The sequence below is a fragment of the Capricornis sumatraensis genome, chromosome 2 (genome assembly GCF_032405125.1).
Source record: "Capricornis sumatraensis isolate serow.1 chromosome 2, serow.2, whole genome shotgun sequence".
NCBI classification, from domain to species: domain Eukaryota; kingdom Metazoa; phylum Chordata; class Mammalia; order Artiodactyla; family Bovidae; genus Capricornis; species Capricornis sumatraensis.
Genome location: NC_091070.1, coordinates 80,061,920 through 80,089,291, shown reverse-complemented (window position 1 = coordinate 80,089,291; position 27,372 = coordinate 80,061,920). Strand labels below are relative to the sequence as shown.

The following is a 27,372-nucleotide window of genomic DNA, read 5'->3' as shown; positions in this document are numbered from 1 at the left end:
AGCCTGTGCCACAGCGTTTTACGGGCTGGCAAGATGCTGATGTGCAGAGTTCTAAGGAATAAGATCTGATGACTTGGCTCGCTGGTGAGACTGCCTCGGAAGAGAGAGGAAAAAGAGGCCATCCCCTAAGATATCTCCCATTGACAGGACAAAGAGTACTGGCAGGAGGTTGGAGTCCCGCTAACAAAGATCCCCACCCCAGCCTTCTGGGCAGACACCTCTTAGCAGGTCTAAAGGTTCTTCCTGTGCTGAGTCAGGGAGTCTGGAGTGATGGGCACACCTGGGTGGTCTTCTTTGGCCAGCTCCTTCAGGGGTCTGCAGACCTGTGTTGTTCCAAGTATGATCTGCAGATTACCTTCCTCAGAATCGGGGTGGGAAGGTCTGATTTCTCTGTCTCTGTGTCCCAAAACTGAAAAGCACAGGAAACTAAAGGATGTGCCACTCTGCTATTGAGGAGCAACCAGGAGCACCCCAGTCCCCCATCATGAACACATCACACACACCCGGGTTGACCCAGTTTCAGACTTCAGTTTTAATTGTAAAGCTGCCTGTGGGACCCGGTTCCCATTCAGCCCTAAGTTGTGCCCCTCCCCACCTTCCGCTCCACTCTCCCACCAGCGTTCTCTTCCTAGGGGAAGGAGGGGGCTGGTCAAAAATTGGGTCAGGCCAGCGGGGAGGGCATTCCCCCAGGAGGAAAGCTACCGTCCTTGCACTGCGGCCACCCAGCAGGCCTAGTTGAGTTTGCTTCACTCGAGAGGGTTGGTGGAGGCAGTGAGGCTCTCGGCAGGGTCAGGCTCGGGAGAGGCGGGGATGCCCCTCACCGTCTGGGCCAGGGTGCCCCCGCGACGGCTGCTGGACGCCTCGGAGCCGGTGCCCTCCAACAACTTGGCGATGAAGCCCACGCCGGCCGAGCGCAACAGGCCGCCCCCGGCGCACGCGTACAGCAGGGGGTTCACGCTGCTGCTCAGGAAGGCCAGCGTGATGAGCACGTGGCGGGCCAGGAGCAGCCGCTTACCCACCGAGCCGGAACCCAGGGCCTTGCCCGCTGCCGCGCGGAACCCCTCGGCCAGGTTCACCATGTGGTAGGGCAGCCAAAAGGCGGCGAAGGCCAGGATGATGAGCGCCACCAGGCGGCCGGTGCGGCGGCTGCGGCGGAAGCGCCGGGCCCGCAACCTGCGCCCAATGTCACAGTAGCTGGCCACCACGACCAGGAAGGGCAGAAGGAAGCCGGTGATCACCTCGAAGAACAGATGGAAGGCCCGATGTCTTTCGCTGGGGTACTTCAGGAAGCAGGTCAGGCTCCTATTGTTCAATTCCAAGAGCACCGTGCGGTACAAGACGACGGGAGTGGCCAGCAGAACAGACACCACCCAGATGCCGGCCAGCACCCGCCAGGCGACTGCCTTGGTGCGCAGCTTCTGGGACACAAAGGGGAGGGCCACTGCCAGGGAGCGGTCCAGACTCATGGTCGTGATAAGCAGGACGCTGGCATACATGCTGACTCCACAGATACAGTGGATCAGGCGGCAGCCGAACAATCCAAAAGGCCAGGTGCCTTGGGCCACAGAGTGGAGGAAAAAGGGGGCAGTGAGCAACACGGCCAAGTCGGCCAGAGCCAAGTGCAGCACCATCAGGGCAGTGACAGAGCGCTTCTGCAGCTTTGCCAGGATGCTCCACACCACAAAGCTGTTGCCAGGAAGCCCTACAGCCAGTGCCACTGACAGGACGATGATGACCAGCAGAGAGATGAAACTGACTCCTGATGAGGAGGCCGCTGCAGGGGATGTGGTGTTCATGGCTATAGCAAGGACCTGGAGAGTGAGGGCAACACGCGCATGAAGGAAGGGTCTCCTGACACTCTGGACACACCTAGTCTGGGCACTCGCATCCGTCTCCAAAGGTCAGCACCATCAGATGCTGCTCACCAGGGAATACTACCTGTCTTAAGGGGATCTGGCTGAGTAGAAAGATTAATTTCTGAACTGTGCCACAGAGCCCCTTCCTACCCATAGACCCAATTGCAAGATACACAGCAACAGCAGAAGCAGTATTTCCAGACCCGTCAGCCTCCATCCCTCAGGAGACCCTAAAACCCAGAACCAAAGTGGAGGCTTTTCTTAACAATGCTGCACCTCTCAAAAGGCTAGCTCCTTTCCCCGACCACCACTCCACCCCTGCCAGACCCTCAGCCCACTCAAGTGCCACTGCCCTCTTCCAATCACCTACCCACTCACCCCAGAGGTGCCCAGGGTCCAACAAGAGTAACAGGGATGGGGAAGATTTCGTGGACAGGAGACAAGACCAAGTCCTCTAAAGTTCCTTTACCACTGGTCAGCCTTCTTTGGAAGTCCTTTGGACCTTACAGCTGTGCTCCCTCCCCCCACCTCCCCTACTCCCAGGGTACTTACTTAAGGCTTTGCTGGGCACTGGTTGGAAGCTGGTGCCAATCCCAGGGTGAGGGCAGAATGGTGTAGCCTATCCCGAGATCTGTGGTGGTGCCAGGGGCCTGGCCTGGGGTCTGGGTGCTATCAGTTAAGTCAGCTAGAGAGGAAGTACCACAGAGCAGGGGAGGGAAGATGCATCTTCCTGAGGGTGGGGCGGAAACTCCTACCCGCTCCCTTCACTAGGTGGGGTGGAATAGTCTTTGTGTTCCAGAGTCCAGTGGGGAGGAGGACTCCTCAGGGGTGGAGCCAAAAGAGAAGCGCCCCAAAGGGGTAGTGAGAGAGGAAAGAGGAGGGAGGGGTGGGTAGGCTGAAGTGTGGCCTCAGATGCAGGTCTAGACTGAAGAATTGAACAGAATGATGAATTATGTCATGCAGGAGGAGGGAAGGAAGCCAGAGAGGGGAAATGGACTCAGACTGAGAGGTCAGAATGTTGAGTATCTTTATATTTTTTGTGAACGATGTAGATTTTCAGATTAATAGGAAATGTGGGCTGGGGCTGTGGCTCAGTTCTAGGTTCGGGTCAGGTGACGTCATGACTTAAAGAGGACAGCACTCTGCCTTTGGCTTGGTTTCAAGCCATGACTGGGATTTGGTGGAGAGGACCCCCTTCTAGCACCCTCCATCCCTCCCCTCATTTAAAAGAACTAGTTCCATTCTAGGTCCATCTCCCTTTTCTTTCGTAGAAGCCAAATGATCTCTCTAGTATCACTGCTACTGCTATTGCTAAGTCGCTTCAGTCGTGTCCGACTCTGTGCGACCCCATAGAGGGCAACCCACCAGGCTCCCCTGTCCCTGGGATTCTCCAGGCAAGAACACTGGAGTGGGTTGCCATTTCCTTCTCCAGTGCCTGAAAGTGAAAAGTGAAAGTGAAGTCGCTCAGTCGTGTCCGACTACCAGGCTTCACCGTCCATGGGATTTTCCAGGCAAGAGTACTGGAGTCGGGTGCCATTGCAGAGAGTGACAGTTTCTTCCCCTTCCTGAACCACTTGCCTTGCACTTGCCAGTGTGGCTATGCTGCCACATGAATTTGGACTTAAGATGTGGGTGCTGGGCAAGTAAGTCAGTACCACCTCTTTCTTACCTTCCCACAGCTGACTTCTGTCCCACCTTAAACACAGAGGGAAAGCAGAGATGAGCACAAGAAGCAAGTGTGAGAGAGGGGGAAAACCAGGAATGTGGAAAGCGAAACATCCCCCAAAGGACCACTCTTCCCCCTCCCTGGAAAGAGGGCACGCTCCTCTTCTTGACTCTCCTGCAGAAGCTAAGAACCAAGAAGTCTAATCTTCAATCCAATCACTAGCCTTCTTGCTTCCCTTCCAACTCCACTTCTTGGGATATATGCGTAATGGTGGTAATGGGTAAGAGTGGAATGGTGGTCATTGAGGTCGCTTAACCTTTGTAGTGGCCCCAGCTTTCCTGCTTTGAGAAAAGCCAGAGCAGGACTTCCCTGTGGTTAAGAATCTGCCTGCCAGAGGACATGGATTCAATCCCTGCTCCAGGAAGATTCCACATGCCAAAGGGCAACTAAGCCTGTGTGCCACGATTCCTGAACCCAAGCTCTAGAGCCTTTGAGCCACAACGAGAGAAGCCCCCGCAGTGAGAAACTCACACACCACAACTAGAGAGTAGCCCCCACTCACCACGACTTGAGAAAGCCCGTGCACAGCTACGAAGACCCAGCACAGCAAAAAATAAGTAAATTAAATTTTTTTTAAGAAATAAAAAAAGAGACGAGCCAGAGCAGAGTTGACCCAGCAGCTATCAGCTAGAGGATGTGATGAAAAGAAATGGGCTGAAACCGCAGCAGGAACTGGAGGCAGAGTTGAGAAAGAGCTTTCTGACCACAGATGGCCTGTGGGATGGGGAATGTGTAACAGAAGTTAGGAAGCCTCTGCTCTGGTGCGCGAGGACAGGAAGAAAGCCATGAAGTCAGTGTTTGGGGATAGAAGCTTCTGGCTCAGAGCTCTGGGGTCACCCAGAGGCCCCTTCTGACAGGAACTACGTTGTCTTTGCCTCCTCTTCCACATTGCTCCCCACCTCCATCTCTATGATCTTTCTCCCTTTGCCCCAGGCTAGATGCTCTAACCATACTTTCTGCCCCACCCCCAAGTCCAGAGCTCTGTCCAACCCCAGTTTTGGTGGCCCTGGCCTGACCCTGAGGACTGGATTTCCTCTAACTTGACTTCTGCCTGGGTGGTGTGAACAGTCACAAAAGCAGAACCTAGGGTGATGGTCGGTGGGACCACTCAGGTAATCAAGCATCTAAGTTTGTTAGAGACTCAGGGGGCTGGGACAAGAGACTTGCAGTGCTAAAACTGAGAAAGCCCTAAGCAAATGGAGATGAGCTGGTCACCCTAGTGACCACACATGCGTGCACATGGATATCCCCTAAAAAGTACCCCATCCTACATTCCCAAACTCAAAATTGTCAGGATCCAGAACAGTTTTGAGACCTAGAGAGATTCCAAAAGATGGGAACCGAGACGTACTGGGGGAGGTGAGGAACAGCTGGCAGTCTTGGGAGCAGCCAAGACTTGGCAGAGAGGAAAAAGAGAGAAAGGAGAAGTGGCATCTCCCTGAAAAATTCTTTTTGTCTTCCAGATATCCACACCGTTCCTCATACCCCTCAACTCCAACCCCCAGAAGCCTCCTGGGTGAATGAGTGTCTGCTCCTGAGCTCCTTTTTTGAGTCAGGTTACCTTTTCAGGGAGAGTTACATTCAGAGAAGGTAAGTCTCCGACTTCAAGGTCCCTCCCTCACTGTTCCAACCACAAGACAGACAAGAAAACTTTCCTTTCAAACCCTACAGACTGACTTTCCCTTCCCAGGGCCAGTTTCACACCCACTTAGCTCTAACAGACCTGGAGAATAGATCTTATCACCATCCCTCTGCCAATCACTCACACCTTTCCTTCCTCTTTCTCCTTTTATTTCCAGAGCGATTCTATGGGTTGGCTTGGGGGAACCAGGCCATCTGGGCTGGGGAGGACAGGTTAAGATGCCACCGAGGGCTTGCATGGCCCAGCCTTGGCCTGACCCAGCAGTGAGCTAGGTGAACACGGTGTAGTTTCACTCAAGTAGGATGAACCACTGGAGGGAGCCCTCTTAAGCCATTCTGTAATGTATTTCACAGTTTCACAGTGTCTTTCACAACAGCTATTGGCAACAAGTTAGCAGCTCTGGCACACGGGCACAAGCCAGCCTGCAGGTACATGATAGTCTTTAATACCGGCCATCACCACTCCCAGTCCTGGGAGGAACCTGGGCCTGCCCCAGATGTATAATTCTGCCCAGAGAGATCTCAGCGCTGGCGGGAGAAGGATCCCCAAACCATCCAGAGTGGTTCCCTGAGTTCCAAGGGGGCGCTGGAAAGGAACAGGGAAGAGCAGGCCTGGTGGTAGGGTTTGACGTCAAGGGTCCCAACCCTAACTATCCTTCTGTGCTCCGCCCCCAGGGTCTCCATTGCCGCCACCCCGCCCCACCACTTTGAGCCGAGGGGTAGCTCGGAGCTCCAAGGTCCCGTCCCTAGAGCGGCCGCCCCCTCGGGCTTCTCCGGAGCCCTCAAAGAGCCGCAGGAGGAAGCGGGGACCCGCCCGGGGCAGGAGATCCCCGGCGGTGAAGAGGTAGAGCACCGGGTTGACGCTGGAGCTGAAGAAGGCCAGAGCCGTGGTTCCGGCTCGCGCCGCCTGGCCCGCCCCGCCAAGCCTGGCGAAGGCCCCTTCGGGCGGAGCCAGCGCGGCGAGCGCCTGCAGCACGTTGACGGCATGGTAAGGGGCCCAGAGCAGGCCGAAGGCCAGCACGATGGCGCCCACCAGCCGGCCCACCCGCGTCACGCGCCGCCCGGCGCCCCAGCGGACGCCCCGCAGCCGCGCCAGCGTCACGCCGTAGCAACCGAGCACCAGCCCGAAGGGCAGCACGAAGGCGGTCAGGGTCTCCAGGCTCAGGTGGGCGGCGGCGTGGGCGGCCGACGGGTGGCACAGCTGGCACACACGGTCCGCCCCGAGGTGACGGTAGACGGCCGCCGGGGTGGCGAGCACCAGGGCGGCCAGCCAGACGGCCAGCAGCAGGCGGCGGGCCAGGGCCGGGCTGCGTAGCCGGGGCGCCAGGAAGGGGCGCGTGACGGCGAGGCAGCGCTGCAGGCTGAGCAGCCCGGTGAGCAGCACGCTGGCGTACATGCTGAGCGCGCACACGTAGTACACGGCCTTGCAGCCCGCCTGGCCCAGGGGCCAGGCCTGCCGGGTCAGGAAGGCCACGAAGAGCGGCGTGAGCAGCAGCACCGCGCCGTCGGCCAGCGCCAGGTGCAGCACGAGCGTGGCCGCCAGGGGGCGCCCTCGCGCGGACCGCCAGCCGGCCAGGCTCCACACCACAAAGCCATTGCCCGGCAGCCCCAGCAGCGCCGCCAGCAGCAGGAAGGCCGTACCCGTGGCCCGCGAGGTCTTCCAGCTCAGCAGCGTCTCGTTTCCCGGAGGACGGTAGCAGACCGACATTCCTCTGTCCTTCCGGGAGGCTGGAAAGAGTTGTGGGGCCCATTCAGGTGGGGCAGAAGCCCACGTTCCGCCTGATGGCCAGTGAGAAGGGACTGAGCATCCCTTACTCCTCTGCAGCCTGCCTCTGTTCTGTCTGGGGGTCTCTGTCTCTTCCCCCGCAGGACCCCAGCCCCAGCTCAAACACTACTTCTTGGAACCCGTATCCCCTGCTGTCAGGCCACCTCCCCAGTCCTGACTCCCAGGCTGTCCCTGCCTCCACCTCCACCCTTCTCACCTAGCCTCTCCTTCTTGGTCCAGCCCCATTCCCTATATGTATATACCGCAGGGCAAAAGTGAGTGGAGGGGTGTAAGGTCTAGGGGGCAGATCTACTTACCCAGCTGGGCAGGACCAGGGTTGGGGGCTCTCCAGGGGCCTGGGGAAGCCCAAAGGCAAAGCGGCAGTGGGCAAGTTGTCTAAGTCTGTCCTGTGCCTGTCAGGTTGGCAGAGGGTGAGGCAGAAATGGGGAGGGACAAGGTGGGGCTCCTCTTGGGCCTTTCCAGGAGCCCTCCCTCACCCTGCTGCTTCCCATCACTAACTCATCCAGGCATGTGAGAGCCTGCCTCCCCAAGAAACAGGATAGGCTGAGGGGGTGCAGATGAGGTTCCCTGGGTGTGTGGGTGAGTAGGGACACTGCCGGATCCTGGCCCTGGGTCCTGCCTCTGCACTCATTTCCGCCCTGCAACACACACACACCCCCAGTTCTCAGCCCTCCCACCCTGCAGCTCTTACACTGTCAGGCGTCCCTTGCCAGCTCTCAGCAGAGAAGGCAACCCAACTCCTCGTTCCCATAGCTGCTGTATCTTTGCCTGTTTTCGGACTCCTGACATGGCTAAGCCCCTTTTCCTCAGCTTCCTACCTACCCCCTCTCACCTCCTGCCTTGGGCCCTACTCGTCACTCCAGCCTCACGGCTCTCAGAGGGCTCTCAGTGACAACTTTCAGTGTAAAGCATGGGGCTAAGTTCCCGGGGGCAGTGGGAGATGCACAGAGGTGTGACGGGCTTATAGGCTGCGTGCGGAGTTGTGACACACACCCATGAAGAGGCCACACTGCTGGGCTGCACCGGGATATGAGGTGAGGAAAAAGGAGAGGCTGCGGTGAGAGACACACTGGAAGGAAGCCGTCTCTGGGTGGTGAGGTCAGGCAAAACTTAGGAATGAAATTTGGCAGATTGATAACAGTGAGGGAAGAAGGAAAAAGGCTTCTGCCTGTTAACAGCCAGAAAGGGGCTTCTTGGGAGCCAGGACACCAGTATTAGTTTGGTTTCCCTCCCAGCAGAGCCTGAGTCGAGGGTGTGGATTCAGGTAATCCTGTCTTTAGGCGGTCAGCTCAGGAAGCCAGAGTGAGAGCAAGGGAAGGGGAAGAGGGGAGCCAGCAAGAGTGTGTTATTGCGTTCCTTCAGTGGGCTCAGGAACCTCTGAGCACACAGAATACCTTCCCGAAAGACGGAAGGCAGATGTTTATGTCCAGCTCACCTTCCCCATTGTTTGAGGGTTGTCCTAGAGGCTATAATGCCCTGACGCACACTTGCAGCCTGTCCTGTACAGCTTCAGACAAGGCTCCTGGACAGTGTTTGTGTGATGTGTTCACTGACAGTGAGAGTCTGAGCTTCCACACAACTGTTATCACAACCACAGCTGAAGTGAGAAATGGGACACGGGATACCTAAAGTCCATTAAAGGAGGCATTTTCTCTACCCCCAACCATGACTGTGCGTGCTGTTGCTCAGTCATGTCTGACTCTTTGCAACCCCATGGACTGTAGTCCACCAGGCTCCTCTGTCCATAGGGACCGTAAGAATACTGGAGTGGGCTGCCATGACCTCCTCCAGGGGATCTTCCTGACCCAGGGACTGACCCCACATCTGTCTCCTGCATTGGTAGGCGGGTTCTTTACCATTAGCACCACCTGGGAAGCCCCCATCCATGACTCCTTCATGCTAATTATTGGCCAGTGGGAGGGAAAAGTGAGTGACTAATCCACTGTGACTGAAGCAGGCAGTTCTAGAGAAGGAAGTCAGAGAAATGTTAAGCCAGCCCCTCCCCTGGACCACAGAAGGAAGAGCAGGGAAGCAGGAAGGCCAAGGTCCCAGACAAGATCCTGATGATCCTGGATCCATGGGTTACACCCCGTGGGTGCATACTGCCTCCTATCCTGTTTTCTCCAAGCCCTGCAGATCCTCAGCACAGCCTCCCTTTTCCTAAAACTGCAGTAAATGTTTTTTTCAGTAGGTGGCAGCACATACAAAGCAAAGCACATAGCGAAGCTTTGCACAGATTGGCAGCTAGAAATTCCCTCCATATAAAGAAAAACACCAGAGATTACATTCCAATTACATAGTTCCTGTTTACTCTCACATCACACACTGCCACCAGAGACACCCTCACAAAACCTCCATGGCTTTTGCCTGGCATCTGGGGGACACAGTCCTTCCACCACCACGCCACGCCCCCACCCCCACCTTGGACTTTGCCCTGTGTACTGGCCAGGCAGAGGGGGCCAGAGTCCAGGCTTGACTCATCCCCCTACTCACTGGGGCTGAGATCCCAGCTCCATAACAGAAAACACCACCACTTCAGCTCCAGCCCAGCAGAGAAGCACCCAGCCCAGGACTCCAGGGAGAGGCTCCTCTCCGGGTCCCTCCCTCCACCATGGAGTACCTCTCTAACCTGGACCCCAGCGGCCTGCTCAGGTGACTCCTAACCCTCCACTCCACTCTCCAGCTCTGGGTATATGGGCAGAGCCACAACACTCCATTCAGCCTCTAGCTTCCCAGACTCTCCAATTTGTGCCCCTCCCCCTCCCTGCCACCACTTTTCACAGTGGGCTTGTCTAGACTCTGCCCCGCACCAGTCCCCCATTCTCCCCATCCCCCTGCCAGCCCCCCACGTCCTCCATCCCCGCTCGGTAGTCTTTTCCTCTCCCTGGGCTATTCTAATCTCCAAACCTAGAGCCTCTCTCCCAACTCCCCTATCGCTGCAGCTACCCCACCCACGCCCATCACCCCCAGTGCACTCAGCAGGCCTCTCACCCCTTCTTGACCTCCTTCCCACCTACCAGGTCAGTATCCAACATGAGCGCCGATTTGGGCCGAAAGGTCTGGACCTCGGCTCCACCACCCCAGCGACCTTTCCGAGTCTGTGATCACAAGCGGACCACCCGGAAAGGCCTGACAGCCGCTACCCGTCAGGAACTGCTAGACAAGGCGAGTGAGTCAAGTCCCTGGGTGCCAGGAGTAGGGGCGGCCAAGGGGCTAGTCAAGAGAGAGAGTTTGGAATGATGAGCAGAAAGAGCTGTGGTTATTACATGGCTGCCCCTCCCTCTGAGGGCTGAAAGCAGGGAGGTCAGCCCGATGGCTTCTACTGCATTTGAGGCAATTCATTTTTTTTCTAAGGAGCAAGCTTGTCTTTGGGGGTGGGGAAGGAGTGTATAGGGTTGGAGCAATACATTTCAGAACTCCAATGTATGGAACGGCAGTGTCTGACAGATCAAATTCAAATCCTGATTCTGCCGCTTCCTACTGTCAAAACTTGGGTAGGTATTCAGCCCATCAAAACTTCAGTTTCTTCATTTGTAAAAAGGAAACGATACAGCTGCCTCCTTGGGCTGTGGAAAGGTGTAGAAGATAAGGTATGAAAGTGCTACAACAGATACTTGACCCTTGTGAAGACTCAAAAAGGTGAAAAGTCACCATTACTGCAAACAGCTCTGGAGAACTCTGTGAGGGTTGGGGAGAGTGAGCTGGGGCGCTGGAGATGAGACCCCATCATGGCAGGCCTTGTCAGCATAATACCTTTACCCCAGAGAACTTGGCTAGCTTTTCAGTTCCAAACCGGCAGGTGTGGCTTGGAAGCTGGGAGAGGTGACAGTGCCTGGCAGGAGCAAAACAGGACAAATGGGAAAACAACGGGCCCCAACAAGGGCTTCCCAACAACCAAACAACACCGTGAGCTGGAGCCTTCTGCAGGGATGCCAGAGAGCCGCGGAGAGCTGGAGTCAGCACCCAGCACCCAGGGCCCACCTCTGGGTGCTGGGTGCTGGGCAGGGGCAGGGCACAGGATAAGCTCTGCCCCTCCCCTCCTGCTTCTCGCCACCGGGCAGGCTCTGGAGGCCCTGGCGCTGAGTGGAGCGCTCACACTGGTGCTGGAGGAAGACGGGACCACCGTGGAGAGCGAGGACTTCTTCCAGCTGTTGGAGGATGACACGTGCCTGATGGTGCTGGAGTTGGGACAGAGCTGGAGCCCCCGCAGGGTGAGAGGCCCACACTGGGGCTGCAGTAGACCACTGATCCCTTCTGTCTTTCCCAAGCCTCTTGTCTCGCCTAGCCCTGATCTTGAGGGCAGAGGCAATGAGAGAGGTGAGGAGTTGTCAGACTCCTCATGGAGGACAAACAATCCAGGCAAGGGGCGGGGGGTCAGTGTCTGTCCCAGGGCTGATAGGGTTCAGTGGTGAAGCTTCAGCACACTAATGAGGGGGGTGCCCTGCAGAGTGGGGTGCTGCCGTGTGGCCTGGGCCGGGAGAAGCCCAAGCACAGCAAGGACATCGCCCGCATCACCTTCGACGTATACAAGCAGAGCCCTCGAGATCTCTTCGGCAGCCTGAATATCAAAGCCACGTTTTACGGGCTCTACTCCATGAGCTGTGACATTCAAGGACTCGGCCCAAAGAAAATACTCAGGTCAGAGGCCACACGTCACACTTTCCCACCCCTACAGTTGCAGCTCCAACAATTCCTTCTCATGCCCCCCGCCCCCCAACCCTGTTAGCTCTCCCTTGCGGAAAACCCCCAGCCTCCAGCCTGTGGCCGCCTCCCAGGCTCCCCCCACTTCTGACTTCCTCTTATCTCCACCCTGCAGGGAGCTCCTCCGATGGGCCTCCTCACTGCTGCAAGGCCTGGGCCATATGCTGCTGGGGATTTCCTCCACCCTTCGTCGTGCAGTAGAAGGGACTGAGCGGTGGCAGCGGCAGGGTCGCCTTAAACCCTACTGAGAAGGGGGTCTGAGCTTCTGCCCCAGACTCATTCCAAGAGACAGACTGTAAAGGACTGTGACAGCATCGAGCTTGGGGGCCTGCACAGGGCAGGCTGGCTAACTCACCTGATCTCCCCACTGTCCTCTGATGTGGTAACAACAGGCCTGTCGGCATGATTCTTCCACTCCCAGCCTACACCTGTTCCTGAAGAACACTATCCCTTCCTGACCATTGTTCCAGCCTCCCACTTACCCTGAATGGCCACAGCCTGTTCCCAGGTATCTGGATCCCATCCTGATTGCCACTACATCTAGAAGTCATTACCACTCCCCTGCTGTCCCTAGGCTCCTCGGTGCCCTGAACAGAGGCCTTTCTAACCTCACCTTGAGATCTCTATTTCTCTGTACCCTTCCCCCTGCAACATAACAAAAGTGTTTCCAATAAAAATATAAAAATGTTTATTGGTAAGACATTTGACTCCAATTTAAACTAGAACAGGGCAGGATAGATACTTCCTCTCCCCACCCCCACCCCCATCAACACCCAGTCCCAGATCCGAAGCCCTCAGTCTTCAAGTATGGAGTTCAAGGCCCGCCTCCGCTTGGCCACCGCCCCCTGCTCCTGTTCCCAAGCCTCTCGACGCTTCAGGAAGGTAGTCAGGGCCACGTTTCGAGCCACATGGTGGCCAAAAGGGTCTCTTATCAGCTCCTGGTTCCGCTCCCCTGCAAAGGGAACCATTCATGTTCAGTATCACCATGCAGTCATCCCCCTAGGCTTGAAGAGACTCTACTTGGGGAGAAGGTCCCTCCATTTTTCTGGAACCCTGGGTCTACCCCAGGATAGAGTTAACACCTCACTGTCCAAATAACGGAAATGGGAGCGGAGGGCTACACAGAGGGGCAGGGGAGAGCAGACTGCTCGGAACCCACAGCCAAAACCACCCTTTAGAACTGAAGTCAGCTGAATTTAGGTCCACTCCCAGCCATTCAGCTTTTCAGAATAAGGAAAGAGAACATTTGGAAAGGTCAAAACAAGGCGCTCACCCAGCTCAGCAGCAATTTCCTTCCGGGCCCCCAAGGCTGCTCCGCTCCAGATAGCATCTAGCACACGGCTGCCATGGCGACTACAGGCCAGCGTCACATAATGTCCCTGCATTGAGATAAGTAAGGTAGTGCCGTTTAGGGCAGTCCATAAAAGGGTGTTGTTGGTGGGGATAGGGTGGGGAGGTGAAGTTAAGAGGCCAAGTTGAAGCAGTCTAGGAATTACGCATCCTCTCTGTGACTGAAGGCCAGTCCCGGGAAAGCACACACTCTCCAAATGGAGGGATAACAGAGGAATTAAAACAGGAGCCAAAAATCTAACCTTTAGGAGCTTTAGCACCCGGCGGCGCTGCTTGCGTGTCACGGAGGGGCTGGTGAGGACGGCATCGAGCACGTGGGAGCCGGCAGGGCTTTGGGCCAGAGTCAGAAGCTGCGGTCCTGTCAAGGCACTGAGACTTTGGAGTATGAGACAGGGCCTGGAGAAGTGCAGCAGATGCTGCAGCAGGAGAGACCCAAGAACTGTCGCTTCCCCCAGGTCCCTGGCGGCAGCCATTTCCACCTGAGAGGACAAAGACAGGCAGTTAGGAGGCAGCCACCAAACCGCCACCTCACTTGGATGAAGCCAAGAGATCCCAGCGCCCTCACCTCAGTGGCGAGGGGCTTCCTCAGCTCTGGGAGGCCTGGTTCCCAGCTAGTCACAGGCTTGGCCTCTCCCCTACCTCACCCACCTGGTGCTCCATGGGCACTGCCCCCTCCTCCTCTGCCAGTCCATAGTACACCTCATAAGCCATCAAAGTGGCAAAGAGGGGCACACAGGCCACTTGCCGGGAAGAGGGCTCTGCACAGTGGAATGCCTAGAAGGGAAGACAGAACGTGATGAAGCTGAGAACTACCTTATCCGACACCTCGGCTTTCCAGCCAGGACAGGTGCCTAACTCCACAAGAACATAAGGTGCGTGAGGAGAGGATCTTATCTTCCTTGCTGTATTCACAGCCTCCATATATACAGTAGGGGCTGAATAAATATTTTTTCCTTAAAACTTCTTTCTTTGTCCGGGGAGACACTTTTCATTCCAGGGCCATGAGATGGCTCTGGCTTCATTTCCCCCATACCTGTGAACTCGCTGGGTATCAGATCCCATGGGTCCAGAAATACAACAACTGAAGATTAGCTAAATCCTAGCAGATAGAACTTGAACTCAGGGTACAAATGGGTTGCAGGTAACCCCCACTGACCTCCAACAACAGCTGCAGGACCTGGGCTTGGTGGGTCCCAACTCTGCGGCAGGCGCCAACCAGGGCAATGACTACCCCTGGGTGACCCTGGGCCAGCACAGCTTCCAGGGCAGGGCTCAGCTCCTCAAACACAGGGGACAGCTGAGGGGAGACATGGGATAAATAATTTGACATTCTGGTAATGGTGGGATAAGTTATTCGATGAAATCTTCCTGCCAAAAGCAACTAAAAATGTCAGGTAAAACACAGAAGCATTGGCAACAGCAAGACTCTGGTTTGGATGGATAAGGAAGGTCCAGAACAAAAGGACCTGTCTCAGAGGCGAGGCCTCACAGGGAGAGGGGGAGGACAGGGGAGGGCTAGGATCAAACCTGCCCTTCTGTCCTAGCTCCCAACCCAGGGGGTCCTGGCAAAGCATGCCTTCGCACTAAACAGCAAGGAGAAAGAGAAGCTACGAAAGCAGTTCTGCTGCTCGCGTGGATTTGCAGCCAAGCACCCAGAGACTAAGCAAGCCACGGAAGCTCAGGCTGAGAACTTGGATTAAGCCAATCTCCTACTGACACTGGCACCTGAGAAAAGCTAAAGCACATCCTTTCTGGGAAGAAGGCACCTTCACCCTAAGCTCTGGGAAGCCTCCAGGAGTGACTTCTCAAGGGGAATGGCCAGCACACTGTTGGAAATACAGAGGCATGTACACAATAAACCAAAGCCCAGTGAACAAGAACTAACAGAAACAGACTTGGCCAAGTTCTCAACTCACCAGCTCAGGGGTGGTGATAGCATCCAAGAAACGCTGCAAAGGGAAGTTGGCAATAGAATGTGCAGCCAAGGCCTGCAGCTGTCCTTGGAGGTGATCTTCAAAGAGGCTCTGGAGCCTTGGGGGCTCTGACACTAGCAGTACCTGCTCCAGGAGCCTGGAGCTTGTCTGATCTCGCAGAAACAGCAATAGGGGGCTGAGGACAAGGAGAAGACGATCAGGTAGTCTTCACTTTGTTCAAAATACTCACATCACTGGACTTACACGGTGATCATTTTGAAGCGTACTGCAATAGCAAATCACTACATTGTGTAACAGGAACATAATATTGTAGGTCAATTATACTTCAAGAACAAACAAACAAGGAAAAGAGATCAGATTTGTGGTTACCAGAGACAGAGGTGGGGGGGGGGAGGAGGAATTGGCTGGAGACAATCAAAAGTTACAAAATTCCATTTATAAGGTACATATATACTAAGGATGTAATGCATAACATAATAAATATAACAACACTACCGTACGTTATATACGAAAGTTGTTAAGAAATTAAATCCTAAGAATTCCCATCACTAGGAAAAAAATTTTTTTTTTCTCATTTCTTTAATTTTGTATAAAAATGAGATGATGGATGTTCACTAAACTTATTGTGGTAACTGTTTCGTGAGGTAAACCAGTCAAATCATGCTGTATACCTTAAAATTATATAGTGCTGTATGTCAATTATATCTCAATAAAACTAGACAAAAAAGTAAAATAAAAAAATAAACACACACATACAGAGAATGGAAACAAACAAAATACCCACATCGTGTCATTCATTTCACATGGCCCACCACCTTGATCAATCCTGAGGCCCTATCCATACCTGCCATCTGCTGAGGAATTCCGGCTACTCAGATAGCCAATCACAGCACTGCAGAGGTGGGCACAAAACTGGGGCAGCTTGCGGTGTAAGATCTGTAAGGCCACTTGAAGGCAGAAGCTGGATATCTTGTCAGTGATAAACACTGTGGGGGAGGGCAGAAATAATAAAAGTGGCTTTCCCCCAATCCAGACAACCTACACAACCTCAAACCTCAGGCAACAGGGTACAAGGGACTATGGAGACAAAGGGTCTAAATAGAGCCTTTACAACACGAAAGTAGGCAAGATTTGAAAAAGAGACAAATAAGACCAATGGAAATAAGAGCCTTGTTTGATGATAATCCTCTCCAAAAAAGAAGATCCGAGATCTTCCTCTATTTCCCTCCTTACCAGCAATGTCCTTTAGAAAGCAGGCGCTCAGGTTCTGCAGGCAATTCAAGAAGGTTTCAGGGACCTCAAAATCAGTTGGCTTACATTCCCGAGATGGGGCCTTTTGTGCTTCTGAAGGAAGATCAAGAACATACACAGTGGTGAGACCACAGACTGCCATCCTGAAGGGAGAAGAATCGCACAGCTGAATAAGGATTTGGCCTGGAGATGCAGAATGCATATGGTACAACTCAACGTCTCATCTCATCTCCATGACTGAACTGAGACTACATTTCCCTTTTAATTTTTCTAGGGAACTTCAACCAGCTCCCGCACAGTCCATAGGAGACAGTCCAAACTCCTCAGTCAGGAATTCAAGGTGTTCCAAAATCAGGCCTCACTTAAACTCACTATCCTACTTCCCAATGTTTTTCAAAATGTAGGTCCGCTGCCTGTAAGTGTATTATAGAATCAATCTAGTGGGTCTCAACAAGCACTTTTTAATGTAACACACAGAATAAAATGAAAAAGGAGGAAATTCCCTGGTGGTCCAGTGGTTAGGGCTCTGCACTCTCACTGCAAGGGGAAAGGGTTTGATCCCTGGTTGGGTAATTAAGATCTTGCAAGCCACACATGGCACAGGAAAAAAAGGGGTGGGGGGAAATATCAGTGGGTTGTATGTGGAAGGGTCTTGCTTCCTGACCTTTGGCTTGAATCCAATATGTGTATATACACACACATGTATGTTGAATGATGCTTGAAAATTGTTTCCTGACTGTGAGCTATAGTTAAAAAAAATTTGAGAGGCAATGCTCAAGTGAATAACCTCTTCCACTTACCCCCATTCTTCTAACAGCTGTCCCCTAAACACATAGGCATCCTCACCTCTGGGCCTCCATGCCCACTAATCTTTGGCCTGCTATATCCTTGTCCTAATTTCACTGCTAATTCTTCAAGGACATGAAGAAATCTGCTTACTCTCTCCTTCTGAACTTCCTAAACTCTCCTTCCCTGGAGGTCCACACCTCTTTCTTGTAATACTTACCAGGTGACTGGGAGCCACGGTGCCTGGCTCTCTCAGACTCCAGAAGAGTCCCTCCCAATACCTGCAGCAAAGTTCTGACCACGAAGCTGCCATGTGTGTCTCCACAATAGAAAAGAAAATCATCACAGACCTCAGCAGCTAGTCCCAGGACCAGCTCCTCCAGGGTCTCCACATGACCATCCTTCCCATCCTCCTCCTCCTCTTCCTTCTCTGCAGGGCTCCCTAGCAATCGAGGCAGCTGCAGCAAAGCGCTTTGCAAAACGTGGACCCCACATCGATGACAGGCCACAAAGCGCAAACTGGAGCGCAGAACGGCCCATACTCGACACAACGGCTTCCGGGGGCTGAACCCCAACAGTTCCTGCAGCATCTCACTGCCAGTCCGGTTTGTGGCCAAGGCTAGGGCCTGAGCTTCCACTTCCTTCAAAACATTGTGCACCATCAGCTCTGAAAAAAAAACAAGAAATACATTAAAGAGAATGAGAGGAGGATAAGGTTATGCCTTAGGGGAGATGAAACTAAGTCCTCACACCCTGGGGACCCACGAAATTGTCCTTAACTGTCTTGAATTTTATGCCCAACCAGTTTCTCCCTTGATCCCTCTCCCCAAGTTGCTCCCTACCTCGTTCTTCTCCCGTCTCTGGGGCCTCTTTCAGCGCGGACAGAGCCCGGCGGAAATACCCCAGAGCTTCTGGGCTCAGGTGAGGGTGCGCATCTGGGGCCGGCTCCGAGCGCCCGTCCGGAGGCGGGCAGGGATGTCGCTGGCGGCCTGGTGGGGGGCGCCCCGAGCCCTTGGCCCCGCGCCCTCGTTTTCCGCCAGCAGGGAACCGGCGCCCCTGTTTGTGGGGGGAACGCGGACCCAGGCCCATGGGTGCGTCGGGGCCGCTCCGCCCGGAAAAGCTGCCTTAGCCGCTGGGGAAACCTCAGTTAGCAGGGTGCGGGCCTGGGCCCAGCAGAGTTTAGACACGCCGGCGCGCTTAAGGCGCAGCATTATACGTCATAGCCTCGCGACGGCCTCTCTGGTGAAGGCGTGGCTGAGTCTCTGGATCGCCCCGCCCCTCTGGTGGGTCCTGGCCTCCGCCCCTTGTCCAGGCTCCTGCGTGTCGTACTCTTTGACCCGATCCTCCGAGTCTCCTGCGGAAACCGGACCGGAACGTGAACTTCCACTCGACCGTCGTCCTCTTGACTTCTTGTCCCGCCCCTGCGACCAGAATTAAAACTCCTCGACTTCGAGAACTTTGTGAGCCAGACGGCGCGAGGACTCCAGCGGCAGCACAGGTGGCAGGTATGGAGTTGGAGCTCCCTACACATCGGGCTCAGGGCCCCTGGGCCTCGCGCCAACCCTCCACGCGGAAGCCGCACCTCTGGGCAAGGGGCCTGAACTCCGTAGCTCAGGACTCTGCAAGACGTGCCGAGAGGGACTGCCCCGCCACAGTCCCACTCAGAGTCCCAGTAGGTGGCCGGCCTGGACAGCCCCACGCAGCCCCCTTCTTCCCTCCTTGGTCTCCCAAAAGGGACAGCTAACCTTGTCCCGGGCCTGCGCTAGTTATTCCTCTCAGAAACTTCTCTCCCCATCAAAGGATCTCAACCTTGGCTCCCCTTCCTACCTCTGTCAGGATCGCCCCCCCTCCGAATAACGCAGTCTGCAGGCTTCCCTCAGAGCAAGTCCTTGGTTCCACAGATTTAACCCGTTTGCTTGCTGAGTCATGCCAGCTACCATGAAGGGCCAGGTGTGCGTGGTGACTGGTGCCTCCAGGGGTATTGGCAGGGGCATCGCTTTGCAGCTCTGCCAAGCAGGTGCCACAGTTTACATCACTGGCCGCCACCTGGACACGCTGCAGGCCACTGCTCGGGAGGTGAGTGCTTCCTCTGGAGTCCCTGGGGGCAGAAACCACCTGAGGGAGCTCTTTCCATTAACTACTCTTAATCCCTTACCTGAAACCAAAATATTCCTCAATAAACATGAACACTTATTCTAAGTGGGATAAGTAAACCCCATAAGTAACTTCAGATCAGGGCACATTTTGCCATTAAGTGAATTTTACGGAAAAAAAAAAACAACCCACTTTATTTGGGAGCTTTAGGGATTTTGGAATTGCATTTCAAGAGTTGTGGACCTGTGCTCTTTCTCTTTTCTTGTTAAGATTTTATTGAATTGTATGTTTTCATTTGATTTTTCTACTGAATTTCAGTTAAATAAATTTGGGGGTGCCTTTTATTTGCTAGGCACTGGGTGAAACAGTGGAGTTACCAAATTTAGTTAGACATAACTTTTGCTGTGAAGTCTAAGGCAGAAAATGGATCATTTCAATGTAATGTGAATACAGGAAGTGATGAGATGAAAGTAATGAATATGAACATAAGCAATAAGTGAGTCCAGAATGTACTAGAAAGGTGAGTGAGCAGTTAGGCAGGGAGGTCAGAGGGTGGGGCCCAGAGCATGAATCTTCAGGATATGAAGATTGTTCTTGAATAAATTCTTCTTCTTTATCTGACATTAGAGGAGGGGACACATTTGTAGAAGGTGAGACAGAGTAGGAAGTAGAGATAGTTCATGTCTGAGAGCTTTGTTTTTTCATTTACTGGGCAGCAGTGTTGGTGGAGTGAGGGTAAGAAGGCTGGGATTGAGTTGAGATTCCAGATGAGTGGTGAAGGGTGGGAGCTAAGGGCACAAGAGATGGACATGACTAAGAATGAAGGAAAAGAACTCCTTTCTCAAGGAACCTCCAAGCCTATTTGTCCCTCAGCCTCCACATGCAGAGTTAAACAGTGCCTTGAACATAGTAGACCTCAGAAAATGTCTGCAAATTTTAAACCCGGGATTCCCTATCCCGCTTGCTCTACGACAATACCTAGCATCACTGAAACTCCTCAAACAGACACCAGAGGGCAGTATTGCCCACCATGTTGCCTCAGCTCCTGCCTGAGTCCTAGAACTGCCTTAGCTCCCACGTTGGGGCTGACGGGAGCTGAGTTCTGTCTCACGTTGTGCAACTCGGAGCTCATATCCCTTCTGTCCCTCTCCAGGCGCAATCCCGGGGAGGCCGGTGTGTGCCCGTGGTATGTGATTCAAGCCAGGAGAGTGAAGTGCGAAACCTGTTTGAGCAGGTGGATCGAGAACAGCAAGGACGTCTGGATGTGCTGGTCAACAATGCCTATGCTGGGGTCCAGGTGCTTTTCGAACTTTGACCCCAGCTTCACACTTCGGACCTCCCCCTCTGAGCTCTGAGTCCTCATCCCCACTGGTTGTCCCTTCCATTATCCAGCCCCTTCTTGCCTCCAGAGCATACTATTCATCTCTCTCCCTGTGCCTTCCAGTCGATCCTGAACAACTCTAGTAAGTCATTCTGGGAAAGCCCCGCCTCCATCTGGGATGACATCAACAACGTTGGGCTCAGGTAGGTGCTTCCCCGGCCACCCACCTAAGAGCCTGGGCTCCCCTCAGTCACTCAGCCAAACATTAGCAAGTGTCCTCTCCTTTTCCTTCTGATCTCCTCGTCTCCTTCTTCTCCCATCTGTCCTATTTGTCCACTGACCTCTGAAGAAGTTTCAACCAGGTGAATCTGGACCCAGGAACGTCAACTTCTGCCTTGTTTCTGTCAGTAGTTTTCCTCTGAACTTGCCCTTGCCCGCTCTCCTGTCTCACTCTCTGCTTGTCCAAATGCATGATCCATAAGGAAGCCTCTTTCCTTCGGTAAAGCATGCCACCTGTAGTCGGTATGTCCAAACATGGCTAGAGGAAGGAATTGTTTTGTTTTAGATCAGCAGAAGGTCAGTGAGGAAGATTGAGTGCCAGCCATCTTACCCTTCCCCTCCTCACTCCAGGCCTACAGGCAAGAGTGTTCCAGGTGTGAGTAGAGAGGGCAGGGGTTTCACCTACATCTGGAAAAAGAGTGAGATGAAACAGCATTTACAGCTCACCCAGCATGACATACATCCTTCAGGTCTGTGTTTATTGTTAGGAAGAGGGCACCCTCTCAGAAACTATCCTGCATGGATGTGATCAGCCGCCTGTGGAAGTCACCCAGAGATTATATGCAAATCTACATCTAAAGCATCTAAGGAAACCCTCAGCTTCTAGTGGCAATCCCAGGGAAGCAGGATTACAATCCACTTGTCATTTCCAAAGTGGAATAAATGTTGTGAGGAGAGGGAGATGGTCAACCAAGAGTCAAGAAAACCCAAAGAGCTAGAAATTGGCAACACCCATGTCCTTAGCCCTCTAAAGAGAGGGGCCTTCCACACTCTCATCTCTTGCTGGTCAGGGTTTTGAGCCTGCAAAGCAAAGGCCCAGACCCTGGCGCCAGAGCCCTGATGAATTCTCCAAAGCGAAGGTTACTCTGGGACCCTGCTGGAAGCACACCAACACCTCCTCTCACCTCTCACACACATACCTGTGCCTTTCCTCTGCATTGCCTGAGGTTGGCCTCCTTTTTGATACCATAACTCACTCTACTTGTTTTCATTTGAAGTGTCCTGTCTCCTGTGCAAAAGAAATGTTTTTCTGGTTATCAAGTATGTGTGTGTTATTTTTTTTTTAAATACACCATGTAGACCAGTGTAACCATATTCCCCTAGTCACCACCCCTCTCTTTTGCCCGAGATATTGTTGTTGTTGTTTAGTCACTAAGTCATGTCTGACTCTTTTGTGACCTCATGGACTATAGCCCGCTAGTCTCCTCTGTGGGATTTCCCAGGCAAGAATACTGGAGTGGGTTGCCATTTCCTTCTCCAGGGGATCTTCCCGACCCAGGGATCGAACTGACATCTCCTGCATTGGCAGGTGGATTCTTTACCACTGAGCCACCAGGGAAGCCCCCAAATATACTGGGTAGATTAGTATAATCTTATTCCATAATCACCAACCCTTCCTCTTTTGCCTGAGATATAGCTACTGTTAATAGCCTCGTATATATTCTACCATTCATTTAAATATTCCACTGGGAAGAGATACCATAATTTATCTAACCCCTTATCTGTTGCAATAGTGGGAAAAAATTAGGCTAAAAAATATGTACCTCAGAGATTTTAGTAAACATTATCAAACTGTCCTCTAAAAAGACCCCACCAATTTATAATCTCAGATCGATGAAGGAGAATATCTGTTTCCCCATGTCCTCTATCATACTAGACAATAACGGGCCACAAGGTCAGGCAAGTTTGGCCATTCTAATAAGCCAAAGATATCTGAAGGTGTTTTTTAAATTCACATTTCTCTATTATTTGTGAAGTTGAGCTTTTGTTTTTTACATTTCTATCGGTTCTTTATTCTTTCGTGAGTTGTGTTACTAAATTATTCTTTTCACATCAATTTATAACAGGCCTTTGTAGAATAGATCCCTTTAATGTGTATTTTACAAATATCTTTCCCAATTTATTACTTGTTACTTGCCTGCATGCTTTCCTCAGCTCTCCAAATGTACTTAAATGTATATACATATATGTATTTGTATATCTACGTATATACATGTCTTAATGTATAAGTCATTTATATCTTGGTGTGGTACTGAGACAAGCTTCCCCATGGTAAAGCGTCTGCCTACAATGCGGGACACCCGGGTTCAATCCCTGGGTCGGGAAGATCTGGAGAAGGGAATGGCAACCCACTCCAGTATTCTTGCCTCCTCCCCCAAAAAAAGGGGCTCAAAGAGATATTGGAGAAGGAAATGGCAGCCCACTCCAGTATTCTTGCCTGGAGAATTCCATGGAGGGAGGAGCCTGGTAGGCTACAATCCACAGGGTCGCAGAGTCGGACACAACTGAGCAAATTCATTTATTTAATTTATTTATTTATACTTTCTTTTATTGCTTTTAGGCACTCATTTGTTTATACCCAGGTATTTTGGGACTGCATTTTAAAGCAATAAATGAGGTAGAGAACCCATCCCACCCACTAAATAACTGACTGTGCATACATGCTAAGTCACTTCATTCATGTCCAACTCTGAAGTGGGCTGTAGCCCGCCAGGCTCCTCTGTCCTTGGGATTCTCCAGGCAAGAACACTGGAGACAGTTGCCATGCCCTCCTCCAGAGGATCTTCCTGACCCAGGGATCAAACCCGCGTCTCTCATGTCTCCCGCACTGGCAGGCGGGTTCTGTGCACTAGTGCCTCTGGGGAAGCCCAAATTATGTGTTGGCCAGATGTTTGTTGTTCGGCCTCTCAGTCGTGTCTCCAAGGGTTGGACACTGCTGAGCAACTGAACAGCAACCGTCTCTCCCTGTGGGTTTGAAATGTCCCCTTACTAAATGCTGGATTCTTCTCTACACTTGGATTACCTATTGAGTATTTTGTTTCATTGACATATTTAGGTATTATAATGCCAGTCCTGAATTCTTTTTTAAAAAAATATTTACTTATTTGGCTGAGCCAGGTCTTAGGTGTAGCAGGCGTGATCTTCGACCTTTGTTGCGGCATGTGGGATCTATGTGGGGTCTAGTTCCCTGACCAGAGATTGAACCTTCTACATTGGAAGCTCAGAATCTTAGCCAGTGGACCACCAGGGAAGTCCTCTGCATTCTTTTACGTATTATGTCATTGTACATTTTATGGCAGCATATCCCCCTCACCCACAAGATATTAATCTTCCTTCTTCAGAATTTTCCCGGCTATTTTCACACATTTATTCTCCTTGACCTTTAGATTATGATCAATTTCTCCAGAAGTCTTGAGATATAACTCAAGTTGAATCTGCGGATTAATTTAAGCAGAACTCAAGCTTTACATGTTGGTTCTCCTGAACAGGTTCTGTCTGTACTTGCTCTTTTTTTTACATATTTAGGTAAGAAGTGGATTATTCAGAGAGAAACACAGTCCACACATAGAGTGTGGGCCATCTCAGAGGGAGAGAGCGGCCTGTATTCTTTAATGTTAAATAGAACTTTATAGTTTTTCCTTGTAGATCCTATGTGTTTATTATATTCTATCCCCCCAAGCTCTTTTAGCTTTGTCATCACTGACATGGCAGAGCACTTTTCTTCTGCTACAGTCTTCTAAAATTGCCATTTCTCCTCTTTCGGTGGTTAATTTTACCTGTAGGTTTCTTAGAATGTGGCCTCAGGCCCTTGGTTCACCAGGTTGGCGGCCCTGTTGGTGAAGGAAATGGCAACCCACTCTAGTATTCTCGCCTGGAGAATCCCATGGGCAGAGGAGCCTGGCTAGCTACAGTCCATGGGGTCGCAAGAGAGGGACACGACTTAGTGACTAAAGCACCACCACCACCTGGCTCAGACGCCACTAGGGGGCAGAAGAAGCTTCTTGAGACAGCCCTGACGTGGTTCATTTCTTCTCTGCCCCACCTTCTAGAGGCCATTACTTGTGTTCAGTGTATGGGGCTCGGCTGATGGTACCAGCTGGCCGGGGGCTCATCGTGATCATCTCCTCCATTGGGGGGCTGCAGTATCTCTTCAGCGTTCCCTATGGTGTGGGCAAAGCTGCGGTGAGGACCCACTGGCGCAGGGGTTGGGGTAGACAGTCACGGTTCCCAGAGCTCAGGAGAAATGGTCCCTGGTGGTCCAGGCGGTGAGGCTGATTGGCCCTCCCCTCTTCCTCTGCCCCTATATAGACAGTTCCTTAGCCTGGGCTCCTCTCAGCTGGCCGGCCAGTGTGCTGGGGAAGGTGGATAGCTAAGACCGGGCTCCTGGGAAGGCCAGGGGTTGGGGGCATCCTCAGTGGAAGCAGGCAAGGCAGGAGAGGGAGGTCACACGACCAGGTGCCTTGACTCCCACCCGGCTTTCTGTCCCTCTGCAGTGCGACAGGATGGCTGCGGACTGTGCTCAGGAGCTGCGGCGCCACGGGGTCAGCTACGTGTCTCTGTGGCCGGGGGTGGTGCAGACAGAGCTGCTGAAGGAGCACATGATGAAGGAGGAGAATGCTTCAGATCCCCTGATTAAGCAGGTGGCCAAGGGGAGGGCGAGGGTGGCAGGGAATGCAAGGAACCAGTCTTTCCCTCCCCAAAGACAAGACAGTAACAGCAACAAAGAGTAGATACCAGGGCTCGAGGGGCAGGCGCAGGGCTGAGCACTGACGCACATTCTGTCCTTCACTCCGTAAGGGAGATGGTAGCTCCATTTTACAGATTGGGAGACTGAAACTCAGGGAGGTTAAGAAACGTGCTACAAGTCACATATCCTGTAAGTGGAAAGACTATCCACCTCCAGAGCCCATAGTCTTGACCTCCACTCTGAAGTAATCTAGAAGGCCCAGATACAGGTGCCATCCCCATATTCTTCCACTTAGGAAAGGCAGAAAGGCAGTGGGTACCAGTACGCGGTTACAGGGCTCACGGATGTGGGAAGGAGTGATTCCCATACCTTCCCAGATGCTGAGTCCTGCAGGTGCAGTGACAAGGGCCTCCCTCTCCTGGAACAAAAGCTGAAAGCAGGAAAGGGACTTGGGCAGTGCGCTTGGAAATTAACCCTTCACTCTCTGCCCCTGTATTTCAGTTCAAATTTCGTTTCTCATCCGCGGAGACCACAGAAATGAGTGGCAAGTGTGTGGTGGCGTTGGCAACAGGTGAAAAGGTTGGGGGCAGCTGATAACAAGGAAGGGCATGGAGGATCTGCAGGGTGGTAGCCACTGGTTCTGGGTCCTGAGCCAGAAATACGCCCTTCTTTTCTATGGCTTCTGGACACCCAAAGGGTCTGATGCCCAGTTTGAGGTGTGGGAGCCTCAAAACGGATCCTGGAAACGGTGGCCAGGAGCCAGAGGCCCAGAAACCTTCCTAGGAACAGAAAGAAACAAATATGGGCTCTTAAGTCTGTCTTGGTGATGCCCTGTGCCATTGGGCCCAAGCCTTGTCACCCTGGGCCATTCGCAGGCTGTCTCAGCTGTCTGTGTGCCCACAGATCCCAACATCCTGAGCCTGAGCGGGAAGGTGCTGCCGTCCTGTGACCTCGCACGGCGCTACGGCCTGCAGGATGTTGATGGTAAGAGCTCTGGCCCAGCAGCCAGCCTGAAACCTCTCTTCCTTCTGTTTCTAGCTCACTCCTCCCCATCTCCGTTCCTTCCTCACATTCCACTCGGTCTCTGCAGCCACATGGGGGTGTCTGAGGAATGGGAAACAAGGATCTAATCCTTCTCCTTTTCCTGTGGTCCACAGGCCGCCCTGTCCAGGATTATTTGTCTTTGAGCTCCGCCCTCTCCCATGTCTCCAGCCTGGGCTGGCTGGCCTCCTACTTGCCTGGGTTTCTCCGGGTGCCCAAGTGGGTCATGACCCTCTATGCTAGCAAGTTCTAACCCTGCTGGCCTCACACAATTCTTCCCTTTGGGCTGAGTGGTTGGTCTATCTCATTTGGAACACAGCCGCCTTCCCCGCCTACCTACTGCACACCATTGATCTGAAGAGAAGCCTCTGCTGTGCCCTGGTTGAGCCCTGGGGGCCTTTATAGGTCCTTCTTCAGGCCTTCCTTACCCCTGCATTTTACTTTTTGTCTGAACACTGAAAAATGTTCTAGGGGCTAATAATAAAGCTCTCATTTCTCCTTCAACTCATTTTCGAGTGCTTATCCTTTGCTCAGCAAGGTGGTAGGCACTTTAGAGGAAGACCTAACAATATGCAACATGTTGAGGCTCTCAAGGAGCTGCAGCCACAGGACAAGGCCCCTTTCCTCCACTTCTGCTCCTGCTCTTCCCTACAGAGCTGGCCATCCCATGCCCCAGCCAGAAGCAGGCACACCCCCTTTCCTCACTGCTTTCCCATGCCCTCATTCCGCCGTCTCTTCAGGGATGCCCACTGCCTTCTAGCTGGGCCTGATCCCAGGGTGAGGCCCAATCCAGGGAGGGCAGAGTCCATGATGTTCAGGACTTCCTGGAATTGGGGAGGAAAATCCCAAGGGAGAGGCAGAGGAATAGTTGAGGGCACCGACACACTCGCATTCTCCCTCTTGGGATGACACCCCAGGAACTGTTTCCTGAAGAACTGGTCACAAGAGCCTTTCAGGGCTGCCTTCCCCGCTTGGGGGTCTGTCCCAGCCTGAGGCAAGGCAACAGCGGGTGTGTTCCAAGGAGGAGCCAAAGGCCACTTTGAGGCCGCCTTCCCCCCAGCAGCTCCACGGTCATCAAGCTAATGGGAGAGCTACTATAAATCAGAGTGGCAGAGGCCATTTCTAATCTTCCAAAAAG

At 53.0% G+C, this 27,372-nt stretch overlaps 5 protein-coding genes across 7 annotated transcripts; 2 read left to right on the top strand and 3 right to left on the bottom strand.

Moving 5' to 3' along the window:
• Positions 1 to 606: 606 nt before the first annotated feature.
• On the bottom strand, positions 607 to 10,078 carry LTB4R (leukotriene B4 receptor). Of its 2 annotated transcripts, none has more exons than XM_068964644.1 (2): positions 10,027 to 10,078; positions 607 to 1,811 (listed from the first exon to the last, which is right to left on the bottom strand). In XM_068964644.1, the coding sequence occupies exons 1-2, from the start codon at positions 10,042 to 10,044 to the stop codon at positions 747 to 749; spliced, it is 1,083 nt and encodes a 360-aa protein (XP_068820745.1). In that variant the 5' UTR covers positions 10,045 to 10,078; the 3' UTR covers positions 607 to 746. The 2 variants fall into 2 exon arrangements, with proteins under 2 accessions (XP_068820745.1, XP_068820746.1); XM_068964645.1 differs by lacking the exon at positions 10,027 to 10,078 and adding an exon at positions 4,085 to 4,202.
• Positions 5,870 to 10,113, bottom strand: LTB4R2 (leukotriene B4 receptor 2). Its single transcript, XM_068964646.1, has 2 exons — positions 10,027 to 10,113; positions 5,870 to 6,951 (listed from the first exon to the last, which is right to left on the bottom strand). The coding sequence occupies exon 2, from the start codon at positions 6,929 to 6,931 to the stop codon at positions 5,870 to 5,872; it is 1,062 nt and encodes a 353-aa protein (XP_068820747.1). The 5' UTR covers positions 6,932 to 6,951; positions 10,027 to 10,113.
• CIDEB (cell death inducing DFFA like effector b) lies at positions 9,530 to 12,343 on the top strand. 2 transcript variants are annotated; one of them, XM_068964647.1, is made up of 5 exons: positions 9,530 to 9,661; positions 10,030 to 10,174; positions 11,071 to 11,220; positions 11,457 to 11,647; positions 11,826 to 12,343. In XM_068964647.1, exons 1-5 carry the CDS (start codon positions 9,621 to 9,623, stop codon positions 11,956 to 11,958), a joined length of 660 nt encoding a protein of 219 aa, XP_068820748.1. In that variant the 5' UTR covers positions 9,530 to 9,620; the 3' UTR covers positions 11,959 to 12,343. The 2 variants fall into 2 exon arrangements, with proteins under 2 accessions (XP_068820748.1, XP_068820749.1); XM_068964648.1 differs by lacking the exon at positions 11,071 to 11,220.
• A 161-nt stretch (positions 12,344 to 12,504) lies between these two features.
• NOP9 (NOP9 nucleolar protein) lies at positions 12,505 to 18,206 on the bottom strand. Its single transcript, XM_068965734.1, has 10 exons — positions 17,874 to 18,206; positions 17,252 to 17,698; positions 16,228 to 16,338; positions 15,839 to 15,980; positions 14,977 to 15,169; positions 14,217 to 14,357; positions 13,709 to 13,834; positions 13,303 to 13,539; positions 12,984 to 13,089; positions 12,505 to 12,662 (listed from the first exon to the last, which is right to left on the bottom strand). Exons 1-10 carry the CDS (start codon positions 18,118 to 18,120, stop codon positions 12,505 to 12,507), a joined length of 1,908 nt encoding a protein of 635 aa, XP_068821835.1. The 5' UTR covers positions 18,121 to 18,206.
• Positions 18,207 to 18,357: 151 nt separating this feature from the next.
• DHRS1 (dehydrogenase/reductase 1) lies at positions 18,358 to 26,718 on the top strand. The gene is made up of 9 exons (XM_068964662.1): positions 18,358 to 18,536; positions 18,933 to 19,107; positions 20,279 to 20,422; positions 20,570 to 20,649; positions 24,556 to 24,688; positions 25,000 to 25,146; positions 25,695 to 25,764; positions 26,097 to 26,177; positions 26,351 to 26,718. Exons 2-9 carry the CDS (start codon positions 18,958 to 18,960, stop codon positions 26,485 to 26,487), a joined length of 942 nt encoding a protein of 313 aa, XP_068820763.1. The 5' UTR covers positions 18,358 to 18,536; positions 18,933 to 18,957; the 3' UTR covers positions 26,488 to 26,718.
• Positions 26,719 to 27,372: the final 654 nt, after the last annotated feature.